At 44.7% G+C, this 17792-nt stretch overlaps 1 protein-coding gene across 1 annotated transcript in view; it reads left to right on the forward strand.

The window, feature by feature from the left end:
• The window catches only part of LOC138657439 (zinc finger protein 271-like), a 74361-nt gene extending 57179 nt beyond the window's left edge, over positions 1-17182 (forward strand). The window contains exon 7 of the mRNA XM_069745231.1: positions 15416-17182. Coding sequence (XP_069601332.1) covers positions 15416-16887 — 1472 coding nt within the window. The 3' untranslated portion in view covers positions 16888-17182. The remainder of the gene's footprint in view (positions 1-15415) is intronic.
• The last annotated feature ends 610 nt before the right edge of the window (positions 17183-17792 follow it).

Here is a 17792-nt window from a genome sequence, read left to right on the forward strand (position 1 = left end):
ACTAGACGATACATATCGGACAATAATAAACCTACGGAAATTGAACAACTATGTCCGAAACCTAAAATTCAAGATGGAATCAATAAGATCCACCATCAAGATACTGTTTCCAGGATGCTTTATGAGGGTATTTAGACCTCAGAGATGCGTATTATCACGTACCTGTCCACATGGAATATCGGAAATTCCTCAGGCTGGCAGTCTTCTTAAAATGGGGAGGTGGAAGAATTCCAATACAGAGGTCTTCCATTTGGAATATCAATAGCCCCCCAGGTGTTTACATAATTAGTAGCAGAAATAATGGCCCATCTGAGGGAACAAGACATTCTAATCATTCCATACTTATATGATCTGCTAATAGTGAGCGACTCAGCCCAGAACTGCAGAGTTCAAAGAGACAGAGTGATGAGAACCCTGGAAAATCTAGGATGGCTCCTAAACTTTAAAAAAAACAAGATTGGAACCCAGCAGAATTCAAGAGTTTCTAGACCTAACACTGGACTGACAAAAACAAGAATGCCACCTTCCAGTGTGCAAAACACAGAACATCTTACACATAGTAACAAAAGCCTTACGGAATCCCTCCATGACATTAAGAGAGGTGATGTCACTACTGAGCTCTCTCTCGGCATGCTTACCGGTGGTACAGTGGGCCCAGCTACACACAAGAGACCTCCAATGGGACATATTGGAGACAAAGTACAAGTTGAGAGGCCACTTAGAAAGGCAGATAACTCTAAATTCCTCTTCTATTCATTCCCTACTTTGGTGGACAGATGCCCACAATTTATCCAAAGGGATCCCCTGGGCAACAGAGATATCCCATATAATTACTACAGATGCAAGCCCCACAGGATGGGGAGCTCACATGAACAACCTAGTTACTCAGGGGACATGGGAAAATCAGGAGCTAGAAGCTTCTTCGAATCAGAAAGAGCTATGGACTGTGGGTCAGGCTCTCTCAGCTTTCCTACCCCAACTATGGGGTCACCATGTCAGCATATTTTCGGACAACCAAGTAGCAGTAGCTTATGTAAACCATCAGGGAGGTACCAGGTCCCACCTCCGCCAGGATCTTCAGACTAGCGGAAGAGAATCTTCTATCCCTCTCGGCACTACATATTTGCGGGGTAGAAAATCAAAAGGTGGATTATCTGAGTCGTACTCAAGTAAAGCGAGGCGAATGGGTCTTGAATCAATCCATCTTTCAAAAAATAACAAAGATGTGGGGAACTCCAACGATAGACTTGTTTGCCGATCACAAAAACAAAAAAGTAGAAGTCTTCTGCTCCCTTAATCCCAAGGGAAATCCTCAGGTTCTAGATGCCTTTATGCTTCCATGGACTCAGAATCTGACATATGCCTTCCCCCCCCATCATCCTTATACCAGCACTAATACGGAAAGTCAGAGAAGACAGGGCAAGGATGATACTAATAGACCCATTCTGGCCGAAGAGAACCTGGTTCTCTTGGCTGAGGATGCTATCTATCATCGACCCTTGGGTGCTACCGGACTTCCCGGACCTCCTGTCTCAGGGACCCGTCTTACACCCTCAAGCAGCGAACCTCCATTTAACAGCATGAAATTTGAAAGGACACTGCTGAGGGAAAGAGGGTTCTCAGACAAACTGATTTCTACACTACAAAAAAGTATGAAACCAGTTACCACTAGAACTTACGGCAAAACCTGGAGGAAATTCCTATCCACCTCCAAGGTAAAGATCCAGGAGGGGTCCTCAATTTCGGAAGTACTTGAATTCTTACAAAAAGGTCTAGAAAAGGGCCTAGCAGTCAGCATGTTAAAAGTACAGGTATCAGCCTTAGGTGCACTTTATAATCAGGACATTGCAGGCAACCCTTGGGGAGCAAGATTCATCAAAGCAGCAACAAGATCTAAACAATTGGTCAGCCAAAAACTGCCATCCTGGGATCTGAATCTGGTCCTATCTGCCCTAACAGGACCCCCGTTTGAACCGATAGACACAGCCTCCCTTGAAATGTTATCCTTAAATACCATACTACTGGTAGCCTTAACATAGGCCCGTAGAGTAAATGACATTCAGGCCCTATGGGCAACACCCCCATTGACGAAGATCCTAGATGATGGGGTTATATTAAAACCTGACCCAGCCTATTTACCTAAGGTGGCATCTCAGTTACACAGGTCCCAAGAGGTAGTCCTTCCTTCATTTTGCCCAAATCCTAGAAATGGTAAAGCGGAGGAATTCCACACTCTAGATGTCAAAAGATGCCTAGTTCAGTACCTAGAGTCCACCAAGAGCTGTAGGAAGGAAGGATCTCTCTTTGTCTGCTTTCAGGGGCCAAGGAAGGGACTTAAAGCATCCAAAGATACCCTGGCAAGGTGGATAAAGGAAGCGATAACCCTGGCCTACTCATCCACTGGGAACACAATCCCGGATGGTCGAAAGGCTCATTCTACAAGGGCCATAACGACCTCATGGGCAGAGAGGTCAGAGGTATCTATAGAACAAATCTGTACGGCGGCCACCTGGTCATCACCTTCAACCTTTTTTAGACACTACAGATTAGATTTAACTTCTACATCTGATTTGACCTTTGGGAGAAGAGTCCTTCAGGCGGTGGTCTCTCCCTAAGCTTCCATTCTCTGAAATGCTCTCCGTGGTGCTGTCATGGGCTCTGAGAAACACCGCTATCGGTGAGTAACTATGACTTTTTTCATTCTGCCTCCCCAAAATCGTAATAAAAAGTGATCAAAAATGTCATGGTACCGATAAAAAGTCAACTCGTCCCGCAAAAAAAAGACCTCACATGACTCTGTGGGCCAAAATATGGAAAAATTATAGCTCTCAAAATGTGGTGATACAAAAACAATTTTTGCAATAAAAAGCGTCATTTAGTGTGTGACAGCTGCCAAACAAAAACCCGCTATAATAACCCGCTATAAATAGTAAATCAAACCCCCCTTTATCACTGCCCTAGGGAAAATAATAAAATAAAAAAATGTATTTATGTCTATTTTCCAATTAGGGTAAGGTTTGTTTTACACATACCGTTGTTTTGTGGCCCCATTAGATTTCTATGGGGCCGCAAAAACGGTAATAATAATAATTTCATGGTGTGCCGTATAGCCGTGAGGGCCATGTTTACAGCCATCAAAAAAAGATCGAGCCTGCTCTTTTTCCCGGCTTACAGACATGGCCCCCATTCAAAATCAATGGGGCCGCAAAGACAACAGAAGTTTGTTTTTGCGGTGCACCGTGACTTCCGGTTTTGCAGAAGGATGATTTCTGAAACCCGAAAAACAGCGATCCGCAAGTTTTTTGCGGTCCATTATTGTGGCAGATTGTGAAAGTTGCGGCGATACGGCCCGAATAATGGGCCACATAAAACCCGGTATGTGTAAAAGAAGCCTTAGGGTTAGGGCTAAAGTTAGGGTTGGGGCTAAGCTTAGGGATGGGGCTAAAGTTAGGGTTAGGGTTGGGGCTAAAGTTAGGGCTGGGGCTAGAGATGGGGTTAGGGTTTGGATTACGTTTACGCTTGGGATTAGGGTTAGGGGTGTGTCAGGGTTAGGGGTGTGGTTAGGGTTGGGATTAGGGCTAGGGGCGTGTTGGGGTTAGGGGTGTGGTTAGGGTTGGGATTAGGGTTAGGGGTATCGTTAGGGTTGGGATTAGGGTTAGGGGTATGGTTAGGGTTGGGATTAGGGCTAGGGGCGTGTTGGGGTTAGGGGTGTGGTTAGGGTTGGGATTAGGGTTAGGGGTATGGTTAGGGTTGGGATTAGGGCTAGGGGCGTGTTGGGGTTAGGGGTGTGGTTAGGGTTGGGATTACTGTTAGGGGTGTGATAAAGTTGGAGTTAGAATTGGGGGGTTTCCACTGTTTAGGCACATCAGCGGCTCTCCAAATGCAACATGGCGTCCAATCTCCATTCCAGCCTATTCTGCGTTGAAAAAGTAAAACAGTGCTCCTTCCCTTCCGAGCTCTGTCGTGCGCCCAAACAGTAGTTTACGCTCACATATGGGGTATCAGCGTACTCAGGACAACTTGGACAACAACTTTTGGGGTCCAATTTCTCCTGTTACCCTTGGGAAAAAATACAAAACTGGGGGCTAAAAAATGAATTGTGAAAAAAAAAAAGATTTTTTATTTTCACTGCTCTGCGTTAGAAACTGTAGTGAATAACTTGGGGGTTCAAATTTCTCATAACACATCTGGATAAGTTCTATGGGGGTCTAGTTTCCAATATGGGGTCACTTATGGGGGGTTTCTACTGTTTAGGTACATCAGGGGCTCTGCAAACGCAACGTGACGCCCGCAGACTATATCATCTAAGTCTGCATTCCAAACGGCGCTCCTCTTCCGAGCTCTGCCATGCCCCCAAACAGTGGTTCCCCCCACATATCATATATCAGCGAACTGAGGACAAATTGAACAACTTTTGGGGTCCAATTTCTCCTGTTACCCTTGAAAAAATAAAAAATTGGAGGCAAAAAATAATTTTTGTGAAAAAAAAAAAAAATGATTTTTTATTTTTACGGCTCTACATTCTAAACTTCTGTGAAGCACTTGGGGGTTCAAAGTGCTCTCCACACATCTAGATGAGTTCCTCAGGGGATCTACTTTCCAAAATGGTGTCACTTGTGGGGAATTTCCACAGTTTTAGGCACATCAGTGGCTCTCCAAACGCAACATGGCGTCCTATCTCAATTCCAGTCAATTTTGCATTGAAAAGTCAAATGGCGCTCCTTCCCTTCCGAGCTCTGACATGCGCTCAAACAGTGGTTTACCCCCAGAAATGGAATCGGCATACCCAGGACAAATTGCACAACAACTTTTGGGGTCCAATTTCTCCTGTTACAGTTAGTAAAATAAAACAAATTGGATCTGAGTAATTTTTTTTGTGAAAAATAGTTAAATGTTCATTTTTTTAAACAATCCAAAAATTCCTGTGAAGCACCTGAAGCGTTAATAAACTTCTTGAATGTGGTTTTGAGCACCTTGATGGGTGCAGTTTTTAGAATGATGTCACTTTTGGGTATTTTCTATAATATAGCCCCCTCAAAGTGACTTCAAATGTGATGTGATCCCTAAAAAAAAAATGGTGTTGTAAAAATGAGAACTCGCTGGTCAACTTTTAACCCTTATAACTTCCTAAAAAAAAAATAAATTTGGGTTCTAAAATTGTGCTGATGTAAAGTAGACATGTGGGAAATGTTATTTATTAACCCCTTCCCGACCTTTGACGCCACGTAGGCGTCATGAAAGTCGGTGCCAATCCGACCCATGACGCCTATGTGGCGTCATGGAAAGATCGCGTCCCTGCAGATCGGGTGAAAGGGTTAACTTCCATTTCACCCGATCTGCAGGGACAGGGGGAGTTGTACTTTACCCAGGGGGGGTGGCTTCACCTCCCCGTGGCTACGATCGCTCTGATTGGCTGTTGAAAGTGAAACTGCCAATCAGCGATTTGTAATATTTCACCTAAAAAAACTGGTGAAATATTACAATCCAGCCATGGCCGATGCTGCAATATCATCGGCCATGGCTGGAAACACTGATGTGCCCCCCCCACCCCACCGATCGCCCCCCCCCCCCCCAAGCCACCAATCTGAGCTCCGCTCCCCCGTCCTCCTGTCCGCTCCCCCTGTGCTCCTATGCCACCCCCGTGCTCTGACGCCCCCCCGTGCCCCGATCTCCCCCTCTCTTATACTTACCGAGGCTCCCGGGGTCCGTTCGTCTTCTTCATGGGCACCGCCATCTTCCAAAATGGCGGGCGCATGCGCACTGCGCCCGCCGAATCTGCCGGCCGGCAGATTCGTTTCAAGTGCATTTTGATCACTGTGATAAAACCTCACAGTGATCAAAATGAATAAAATACTAAATGACCCCCCCTTTATCACCCCCATAGGTAGGGACAATAATAAAATAAAGAATTTTTTTTTTCTTCCACTAAGGTTGGGGTAAGAACTAGGGTTAGGGTTTCGGTAAGTGCACACGTATTCTGGTCCTCTGCGGATTTTTCCGCAGCGTATTTGATAAATCCGCAGTGCTAAACTGCTGCGGATTTACCGCGGTTTTTCTGCGCATTTCACTGCGGTTTTACAACTGCGGTTTACTATTGGAGCAGTTGTAAAACCGCTGCGGAATCCGCAGAAAGTGACATGCTGCGGAATGTAAATCCCTGCGTTTCCGTGCAGTTTTTCCGCATGTGTACAGCGATTTTTGTTTATTCGGACTCCCATGACAGCACTACGAGAGAGGGGATCCGCCCTTCAGGAACAGGAAACCTACAGATACAAAAGGGCGGCACCTCTCCCCATGCATCAGTTGGTTTCCTGTTCCTGATGGGACAGGATCCTACAGATGAATCTCGTAGGAATGGATCCCAGGCCGGCCGGACCGAATCAGGTAGCGGGGGGGTCTCCTACCTCGGCCGGTGCGGAAGCCCCTGGAAGACGTCACGGTGGTCCTGGCTGGACTGCACGTCAGTGACGTAGACAGCAGGGAGCAGAGTCCGGAGGATTCCTGATCTCCTTCAGCGCCGGCGCCGGTAAGTATAGCGCTCCTTCGGTTCATGTGGTGGTGCAGCACGGTGGTGAGGTAGCGGTGCCAGGAGGGGAACGCTATCCGGAGCGCTGCTGCGTGCTCTTCGGCGTCCTGCATCGCTCTCAGCGGTTGCTGGAGCGTTTCCGGTGCAGTGACGTCGAGGGGGCGGAGTCAGCAGGCGCTTCCAGGTCACTGGGTGACTGCGCATGTGCAGTTCATCCAAGATGGCGGCGCCCATCGATCCTGAACGCCGGACTCCTCACACATTGCGCTGACCCCCCAGCTGTAGCCTCATCAGCAGGAACCAATGAGAGTGGCGCCAGGCAGCCTGCTGACCGGATCTGAGGGGGATTTAAGCAGGAGCTGGATTTAGAGCTCTGCCTTTGGTCACATCTACATCATGGAGAGTGATGGTGAGCGGCAGCTTCAGCTGCCGGAGGAGGTGCGACAAAAGCCCACGGAGAAGGAGCATGCCAGGAGTGACCAGTCCAGCCGTAAAAGCTCGTCCAAGCAGGGACCTAGAGCATCGACTGGCAAAGAACCCCCTCGTGTTCCAGTACCTTTGTTGGCGTACACTGGTAAGAGATCTACGTGAATGCTCACTCAGTGACGCGGGCCCCTTATACTTTGTCATTCTAGGGGAAGAAAAGTGCAAAGTCGAAACATAAGGAGTGTGCCCTGTGTGAAGTCCCATTACCAGATTCTTATACTAAAAAATTATGCACCTCCTGTATACAACAGACGGTGAGGTCTACAGGAGTGGAGGGGTTGAGTGACATCAGGTTAGATATATGGTATCACCCTTATTGTCCTCCCCTAGGTAGCGGAAGAATCTACTTCTACGGCTAATCTACGTGAGATGATCCGTACGGAAGTAAGGGAATCCCTGCGGTCTATGTCCCAGGCGGGAAGTTCAAAACAGAGAGCCTCAGTGATCTCTGATTCGTCAGAGGAAGATAAAGAGGAAGGTTCTTATGGCTCAAATCTCTCTTCCTCGTCATCGGAAGAGGAATCTGGCCGATTCTGTCTGCCTCTGGACCGGGTCGATAAATTAGTTAAGTCGGTCAGAGGTACGATGGGCCTAGAAGAACCTAAGACTCAGCTTTTCCGTCAGCAGCTAATGTTCAGAGGCTTGGAACACAAGAAGCGTAGGTCCTTCCCGGTGAATGATAAAATTCAAGACCTGATTCTCCGGGAATGGAAGAAACCGGAGAAGAAAGGCTCATTACCGCTAGCTTTAAAACGCAGATATCCCTTTGAGGATACAACTGTGGATACCTGGGACAAGGCCCCTAAATTAGATGCCGCGGTGGCAAAGGCATCAAAGAAAGCCGCATTACCTTTCGAGGACATGGGATCCCTTAAAGACCCTCTTGACAGGAAGGCGGATACCTTCCTTAAAGGTACTTGGGAGATGGCAGCCGGATCCTTGAGACCGGCAGTGGCTGCGACTTGTACAGCCAGATCCTTAATGGTCTGGCTGGAACAGTTGGAATCCCAGCTTAAAGAGGGCGCTTCCAGAAGTTCTATTCTAAGTGCGCTTCCGGTGATTCAAGATGCTGCGGCTTTCCTGTCGGACGCGTCGGTCGATTCGGTCAGAATGGCGGCCAGAGCAGCAGGACTCTCCAACGCGGCTCGTAGAGCCCTGTGGTTGAAGTGTTGGTCGGGGGACATTCAATCAAGGTCCAAATTATGCGCTATCCCATGCAAAGGGGAATATCTCTTTGGGCCAACCTTGGATGAGCTGCTTGAAAAGGCTGGAGATGACAAGAAAAAATTCCCTAGTTTGTCATCAGCCTCTTATCGGCGTCCATTCAACAGGAGGAGATTTGGTCGCGGAAGGAAGCGTGCATCCTCGCCCTCTAGAGAGAATTTTAGATGGGAGGATAGACGCAGGAGAGGTACGGGTTACATGTTCCGCCGTTCCTCAAAAGAACGTAAGAAACCGGACCAATGACTAGCAATCCCTGTGGGAGGGAGATTGTCAGCCTTCTCTTCCGCATGGACTAACATCTCAAATAGTGACTGGGTCCGAGGTATTATTTCAGAAGGTCTGAAATTGGAATTTATTCACTGGCCGCGGGATAAATTTATGCTAACCCCCTTACGTTCCTCCACTATTGAACAGACGGCTTTAGAGGCAGAAGTTGTAAGTCTATGCCTTAAAAACGTGCTGATTGAGGTCCCAGAGTCAGAAAGAGGGAGTGGATTCTACTCTCCTCTATTTCTGATTCAAAAACCAGACAGGTCATTTAGGACTATTATTAATCTTAAATCCCTTAATGAATACCTGGTTAAGGCCACATTTAAAATGGAGTCAATCAGCTCTGCAATAAAAATGTTGTTCAAACACTGCTTCATGGTAGTTGTGGACTTAAAAGATGCGTATTATCATGTTCCTATCCATGAAAACTTTCAGAGGTTTCTACGTGTGGCGGTGTCTATGGGGGGTATTGTTCGACATTTTCAATTTAGAGCCCTTTCCTTCGGCCTCTCAACGTCTCCCCGAGTATTCACTAAAGTTGTTGCGAAGGTCATGGCGCACTTACGTGAATTTGATATCCTCATAATCCCTTATCTGGATGATTTCCTGATAGTGGGAAACTCAGCAGACCATTGCCTTGCTCAGGTAAAAACAGCTGTGTCTAAACTAGAACATCTGGGCTGGATTATAAACTATGAAAAATCCCGATTACAACCCCTAAAAACCCAGAGATTTCTAGGGCTGCTGTTAGATTCCGAGTCCCAACAATGCTGTCTTCCACCTGATAAACTGCTCCATATCCAACAACAGGTATTAAAAGCAATTAATAAACCAACCATGACTCTTAGACAGGCTATGTCTTTATTAGATTCCCTAACTTCCTGTATTCCCGCCGTCTGTTGGGCCCAGTTCCACTCCAGACCTTTACAGTTTGACGTACTGAATTATGATAGAGTCTTACAGGGTTCCTTGCAGGGTCAGATGACATTGAGTCCAGAGGTTCTGGCATCTCTTAGATGGTGGCTAGAGGAAGACAATCTGTCAGCAGGAGTTCCCTGGGTGACTCAAGTGACTCGGGTACTTACGACGGACGCCAGCCCCACGGGGTGGGGAGCACACATGGGTGACGTAGTAGTCCAGGGTTTATGGGATCCCCAAACATCAGCCTCTTCCAATCAGAGGGAGTTAATGGCAATTGAATTCTCAATTAAAGAACTCCTCATATATCTACAGGGTCACCATGTCAAAATCCTCTCCGACAACCAGGTGGCAGTTGCCTATGTGAATCACCAGGGTGAAACACGCTCCAAGTCCCTGATGGAAGTAGCGGATCGCCTGCTCCAGACAGCAGAAAACCATTTTCTATCTTTATCCGCAGTTCACATAAGAGGGAGAGAGAATATAAGAGCAGACTTTCTAAGTCGAAGCACCTTAAAACAAGGAGAATGGTCTCTGAACACAAAAATCTTCAACCGGATTGTCCGCATGTGGGGTCATCCAGAAGTGGACTTATTTGCCACAAAGCACAACAGAAAGACGATAAATTTCTGTTCCTTAAATTCCAGGGAATATCCACTGGCAGTGGATGCCTCCCTGATCAAATGGGATTTCCGATTGGCATATGCGTTCCCCCCACTCAATCTATTGCCGCTGGTGGTCAGAAAGATAAGGGAGGATCAAGCGAGAGTCATACTGATCGCTCCGTTCTGGCCCAGAAGAGCTTGGTTTTCCTGGCTCAGGACCATGTCCGTGAAAGACCCCTGGGTACTGCCGGACATTCCAGACTTACTTCATCAAGGTCCGATCAACCATCCACAAGTGAAGGGTCTCCATTTGACGGCATGGTTTTTGAGAGGTCATTGTTAAAAAGCAGAGGTTTTTCTCCAAATCTAATTGATACCCTTATGAAGAGTAGGAAAAATATAACAACTAAGATCTACTCTAGAACTTGGAGGAAGTTTCTGGCCTCTTCAAATTTTAATATTGAAGAGGGTATACCAATCAACCAGATTCTAGAATTCCTGCAGAGGGGGCTAGAGCTAATTCTATCCACAAGTACACTAAAAGTACAAGTATCAGCCCTGGGGGCTATATTTTCTTGTAACATTGCCGGTAATTATTGGGTATCAAGGTTTATCAAAGCATCTAGTAGATCCAGACCTATACACAGGAATAGGTCAATGCCTTGGGATCTCAATCTAGTCCTTTCAGCCTTGACTAAGGAACCATTTGAGCCCTTACATTCAGCCTCACTTAAATTACTATCCCTCAAAACAGCGTTTTTGGTGACAATTACATCTGCTCGTAGGGTAGGAGACATACAGGCTCTTTCTAGGCTGTCCCCTTATACAGAATTTCTACAGGACAGAGTAGTCCTCAGACCAGATCCAGCTTATCTACCAAAAGTGACCTCAGATTTTCACAGATCTCAGGAGATAGTGTTACCGTCATTTCTCCCTAATCCTTCTAATTCCAAAGAGGAGCTTCTCCATACATTAGATGTTAGGAGATGTCTGTTAGAATATATATCAGTCTCTAATGCTTGGAAGAGAGAGGATGCGTTGTTTCTATCCTTCCAAGGCCCCAGGAAAGGACTTAGAGTATCAAAGTATACGCTAGCGAAGTGGATTAGGGAGGCTATCTCTCTGGCTTATACTACAGGTGGAGGTCCAGCTCCGCAGAATCTGAGGGCACATTCCACCCGGGCCATGGCTACATCCTGGGCTGAAAGATCTGGAGTTTCGATCGACCAGATATGTAAGGCAGCTACGTGGTCGTCCCCTTCCACCTTTTTCAAGCACTATAGGCTGGACTTGGGGTTCTCTTCTGATCTCACCTTCGGGTTAAGGGTGCTACAGGCTATAGTCCCTCCCTAAGGTAGTTTACATCTCTGTAATTCTCTCGTAGTGCTGTCATGGGAGTCCGAATAAAGCATTAAGCTACTTACTGGTAGCGGCATTTTTCGGAGGCCCATGACAGCACCCTTAGTTCCCTCCCTATTCACGTGGGGGTTGCACTTCCTATAGTGTATATAATGAGATAGATAGATCTCACGTGTGGTATATAGTTCAATATGATGGATTGTTTTTGTACATAATCTGTATATAATGTATATTTGTATGCCACTAACCGCGGTAGTCCTCTCAGGCTCTGAAATACAACTGATGCATGGGGAGAGGTGCCGCCCTTTTGTATCTGTAGGTTTCCTGTTCCTGAAGGGCGGATCCCCTCTCTCGTAGTGCTGTCATGGGCCTCCGAAAAATGCCGCTACCAGTAAGTAGCTTAATGCTTTCCCATAGGTTTACATTGAACTGTAAACTCATGGGAAACTGCTGCGGATCCGCAGCGTTTTCCGCAGCGTGTGCACATACCTTTAGAATTAGGCTATGTGCACACGGTGCGGATTTGGCTGCGGATCCGCAGCGGATTGGCCGCTGCGGATTCGCAGCAGAGTTCCATCAGGTTTACAGTACCAAGTAAACCTATGGAAAAATAAATCCGCTGTGCCCATGGTGCGTAAAATACCGCGCGGAAACGCTGCGTTGTATTTTCCGCAGCATGTCAATTCTTTGTGCGGAGCGTTTTACACCTGTTCCTCAATAAGAATCCGCAGGTGAAATCCGCACAAAAAACACTGGAAATCCGTGGTAAATCCACAGGTAAAATGCAGTGCCTTTTACCCACGGATTTTTCAAAAATGGTGCGGAAAAATCTCACACGAATCCGCAACGTGGGCACATAGCCTTAGGGTTGGAATTAGGGTTGTGGTTAGGGTTGTGATTAGGGTTATGGCTACAGTTGGGATTAGGTTTAGGGGTGTGTTGCGGTTAGTGTTGGAGGTAGAATTGAGGGGTTTCCACTGTTTAGGCACATCAGGGGTCTCCAAACGCAACATGGCGCCACCATTGATTCCAGCCAATCTTGTATTCAAAAAGTCAAATGGTGCTCCCTCACTTCCGAGCCCCGACGTGTGCCCAAACAATGGTTTACCCCCACATATGGGGTACCAGCATACTCAGGATAAACTGCGCAACAATTATTGGGGTCCAATTTCTCCTTTTACCCTTGTGAAAATAAAAAATTGCTTGCTAAAACATTATTTTTGAGGAAAGAAAAATGATTTTTTATTTTCACGGCTCTGCGTTGTAAACGTCTGTGAAGCACTTGGGGGTTCAAAGTGCTCACCACATATCTAGATAAGTTCCCTGGGGGGTCTAGTTTCCAAAATGGGGTCACTTGTGGGGGGTTTCTACTGTTTAGGCACATCAGGGGCTCTGCAAACGTGACGCCCGCAGAGCATTCCATCAAAGTCTGCATTTCAAAAGTCACTACTTCCCTTCCGAGCCCGGCATGTGCCCAAACAGTGGTTTACCCCCACACATGGGGTATCAGCGTACTCAGGAGAAACTGGACAACAACTTTTGGGGTCCAATTTCTCCTGTTACCCTTGGGAAAATAAAAAATTCTGGGCTAAAAATTATTTTTGAGGAAAGAAAACGTATTTATTATTTTCACGACTCTGCGTTGTAAACTTCTGTGAAGCACTTGGGGGTTTAAAGTGCTCACCACACATCTAGCTAAGTTCCTTTCGGGGTCTAGTTTCCAAAATGGGGTCATTTGTGGGGGATCTGCAATGTTTAGGCACACAGGGGCTCTCCAAACGCGACATGGTGTCCGCTAATGATTGGAGCTAATTTTCCATTTAAAAAGCCAAATGGCGTGCCTTCCCTTCCAAGCCCTGCCGTGCGCCCAAACAGTGGTTTACCCCCACATATGGGGTATCTGCGTACTCAGGACAAACTGGACAACAACATTTGGGGTCCAATTTCTCCTAATACCCTTGGCAAAATAGGAAATTCCAGGCTAAAAAATCATTTTTGAGGAAAGAAAAATTATTTTTTATTTTCATGGCTCTGCGTTATAAACTTCTGTGAAGCACCTGGGGGTTTAAAGTGCTCAATATGCATCTAGATAAGTTCCTTGGGGGGTCTAGTTTCCAAAATGGGGTCACTTGTGGGGGAGCTCTAATGTTTAGGCACACAGGGGCTCTCCAAACGCGACATGGTGTCCGCTAACAATTGGAGCTAATTTTCCATTCAAAAAGTCAAATGGCGCGCCTTCCCTTCCGAGCCCTGCCGTGTGCCCAAACAGTGGTTTACCCCCACATGTGAGGTATCGGTGTACTCAGGAGAAATTGCCCAACAAATTTTAGGATCCATTTTATCCTGTTGCCCATTTGAAAATGAAAAAATTGAGGCTAAAATATTTTTTGTGTGAAAAAAAAAGTACTTTTTCATTTTTACGGATCAAGTTGTGAAGCACCTGAGGGATTAAAGTGCTCACTATGCATCTATATAAGTTCCTTGGGGCGTCTAGTTTCCAAAATGGGGTCACTTGTGGGGGAGCTCCAATTTTTAGGCACACGGGGGCTCTCCAAACGCGACATGGTGTCCGCTAAAAAGTGGAGCCAATTTTTCATTCAAAAAGTCAAATGGCGCTCCTTCCCTTCCAAGCTGGGCCGTGCGCCCAAACAGTGGTTTACCCCCACATATGAGGTATCAGCATGCTCAGGACAAATTGGACAACAACTTTCGTGGTTCAGTTTCTCCTTTTACCATTGGGAAAATAAAAAAATTGTTGCTAAAATATCATTTTGTGACTAAAAAGTTAAATGTTCATTTTTACCTTCCATGTTGCTTCTGCTGCTGTGAAGCACCTGAAGGGTTAATAAACTTCTTGAATGTGGTTTTGTGCACCTTGAGGGGTGCAGTTTTTAGAATTGTGTCACTTTTGGGTATTTTCAGCCATATAGACCCCTCAAACTGACTTCAAATGTGAGGTGGTCCCTAAAAAAAAGGTTTTGTAAATTTCGTTGTAAAAATGAGAAATTGCTGGTCAAATTTTAACCCTTATAACTTCCTAGCAAAAAAAAATTTTGTTTCCAAAATTGTGCTGATGTAAAGTAGACATGTGGTAATGTTATTTATTAACTATTTTGTTTCATATATCTCTGGTTTAACAGATTAAAAATTCAAAATGTGAAAATTGTGAAATTTTCACCAAATTTCCATTTTTATCACAAATGAACACAGAATTTATTGACCTAAATTTACCACTAACATGAAGCCCAATATGTCACGAAAAACAATCTCAGAACCGCTAGGATCCGTTGAAGCGTTCCTGAGTTATTACCTCATAAAGGAACACTGGTCAGAATTGCAAAAAACAGCCAGGTCATTAAGGTCAAAATAGGTTGGGTCATAAAGGGGTTAAGCATTTTGTGTAACATATCTCTGTGATTTAAGGTCATGAAAATTCAAAGTTGGAAAATTGTGAAATTTTCAAAATTTTTGCCAAGTTTCTGTTTTTTTAAACAATAAACGCAAGTTATAATGAGGAAATTTTACCACTAACATGAAGTACAATCTGTCATGAGAAAATGTCAGAATCACCAGGATCCATGAAAGTGTTCCAGAGTTATAACCTCATAAAGGGACAGTGGTCAGAATTGTAAAAATTGGCCCGGTCATTAACGTGCAAACCACCCTTAAGGGTTAAGGGGTTAATAAATATGTTAAAAGAAGCGGGCCCAATACTGACCCCTGTGGAACCCCACTGCTAACCGCGACATAGTCCAAGTATGCTCCATTAATAACCACCCTTTGTTTCCTATCCCTGAGCCAGCTCTTAACCCACTTACACATATTTTCCCCTATCCCCATTGTTTTCATTTCATGTAGCAACCTTTTGTGTGGCACCGTATCAAAAGCTTTTGAAAAGTCCATATACACCTTATTACCGTTCCTTTCACTGATGAGGTTCTTCATTGTGAGCTCCATAAAGTAAATGTAGAAATCTCTTTGGATGTGAATTTCTTCTACAACTCAAATCTACCTTTCTTTCTTATAGTAAATCCTTGTGGTATTAATGGTTTATCACTAAATTGTATAAAAGAAGATATCAGGAAGCACTCTCATGGAGAAAACCTCTTTACCCTTCATGGACCTCCTGGACTTCACAGCACTTCACTTTGTAATAATCCTCCTAATCATGAGGAATCCTCTCGTGACCAATATCGCATTATTACCACAATTTCAGGAGCCAAAGTGGATACAAGATTTCAGTGTGACCAGCAAATTATTAGAAGCTCAGATTTTTTAACACAAAGAAAACACAAAGGAGAAAAGCCATACTCCTGTTTAAAATGTGGGAAATGCTTTACAAAGAAATCAAAATTTGTTAGACATGAGAGAAGTCACACAGGAGAAAAGCCATTTTCATGTTCAGAATGTGGGAAATGTTTTTTATATAAATCACAAGTTGCTGTGCATAAGAGAACTCACACAGGAGAGAAGCCATTTTCATGTTCAGAATGTGGGAAGGCCTTCATATTAAAATGGAATCTTATTTCACATCAGAGAATTCACACAGGAGAAAAGAAGCCATTTTCATGTTCAGAATGTGGGAAATCCTTCACAGGTAAAGGGTGTCTTATTTCACATCAGAGAATTCACACAGGAGAAAAACCATTTTCATGCTCAGTATGTGGGAAGTCCTTCAGAGAAAAAGGGACTTTGATTACACATCAGAGAATTCACACAGGAGAGAAGCCATTTTCATGTTCAGAATGTGGGGAGGCCTTCACATATAAAGGAAGTCTTATTAAACATCAGAGAATTCACACAGGAGAAAATCCTTTTTCATGTTCAGAATGTGGGAAGTTCTTCAAAGAAAAATGGAGTGTTATTAAACATCAGAGAATTCACACAGGAGAGAAGCCATTTTCATGTTCAGAATGTGGGAAGGCCTTCAAAGGGAAAGGGGAACTTATTACACATCAAAGAATTCATACAGGAGAGAAGCCATTTTCATGTTCAGAATGTGGGAAGTCCTTCAAAGCTAAAACGTATCTTATTAAACATCAGAGAATTCACATAGGAGAAAAGCCATTTTCATGTTCAGAATGTGGGAAGTCCTTCATAGAAAAAAAGAGTCTTATTATACATCAGAGAATTCACACAGGAGAGAAGCCATATTCATGTTCACAATGTGGGAAATCCTTCACAGGTAAAGCGTGTCTTATTTCACATCAGAGAATTCACACAGGAGAAAAACCATTTTCATGCTCAGTATGTGGGAAGTCCTTCAGAGAAAAAGGGACTTTCATTGCACATCAGAGAATTCACACAGGAGAGAAGCCATTTTCATGTTCAGAATGTGGGAAGTCCTTCAAAGAAAAAAGCAGTCTTATTATACATCAGAGAATTCACACAGGAGAGAAGCCATATTCATGTTCACAATGTGGAAAGTCCTTTAGAGTTAAAGGGAGTCTTAGTACACATCAGAACATTCATACTAGAGAGACACCATATTCATCTTAAGAATGTGGGAAATGTTTTAGAGATAAATCACATCTTGTTAGACATCAAAGAATTCACACAGGAGAGAAACCATTTTCATGTTTACAATGTGGAATGTGCTTTACAAAAAAATCAGGTCTTGTGAGCCACGAGAGAAGTCACGCATTGAAGCATGTTCAGAATGTGGGAAATCTTTCATACACAAATCATATCTTGTAAAACATGAGAGAAGACATGCAAGAAAGATACTGTAATTATGTTCTGTGTTTTATAAATGTTAATAAACATTGCTCGGTATAAATGAGTACACCCCCTTTGATAAGATGTAATTAATATCTCACTGAACTTCAGAACAATTTCTAACATTTTGCCAACACTAAGTTTCATAGAACATGTTGGTGGGGGGATATGATGGAGAGGAGCTGTTTGGGAATATGATGGCTAGGAGCTGTGTGTGTGAGAGGGCAATATAACAGAGGAGCAGTATGTGTGGGGAAAAATATAACAGAGGAACTGTGTGTGGGCAATATGGCAAAGAGAAGCTGTGTGTGGGGATATGATGAAGAGGAGCTGTGTGTGGGGGAGAATATGACAGAGGAACTGCGCACGGTTGGAATATGACAGGAGCTGCGTGTGTGTGGGAAATTTAACAGGAGCTGTGTGTGGAGTATTTAGGAGGAGATGAGGGGGGAATATGATGGAGAGGAGCTGTGTGTGTTTGAGGATATGATGGAGGAGATGTATGGGGGAATATAATGGAGAGGAGCTGTGGGGGAGAATATAACAGGAGCTTTTTGTGTGGGGGAATGTGATGGAGTGGAGCTATGTGTGGGAAATATGATGGAGTGGAGCTGTATGTGTGGGGGGAATACAACAGAAGAGCTCTGTGTGAGGGGGTATATGAGAGAGGACCCGTGTGTGTGTTA

Source organism: Ranitomeya imitator, chromosome 1, assembly GCF_032444005.1.
Source record: "Ranitomeya imitator isolate aRanImi1 chromosome 1, aRanImi1.pri, whole genome shotgun sequence".
In the NCBI taxonomy this organism is placed as follows: domain Eukaryota; kingdom Metazoa; phylum Chordata; class Amphibia; order Anura; family Dendrobatidae; genus Ranitomeya; species Ranitomeya imitator.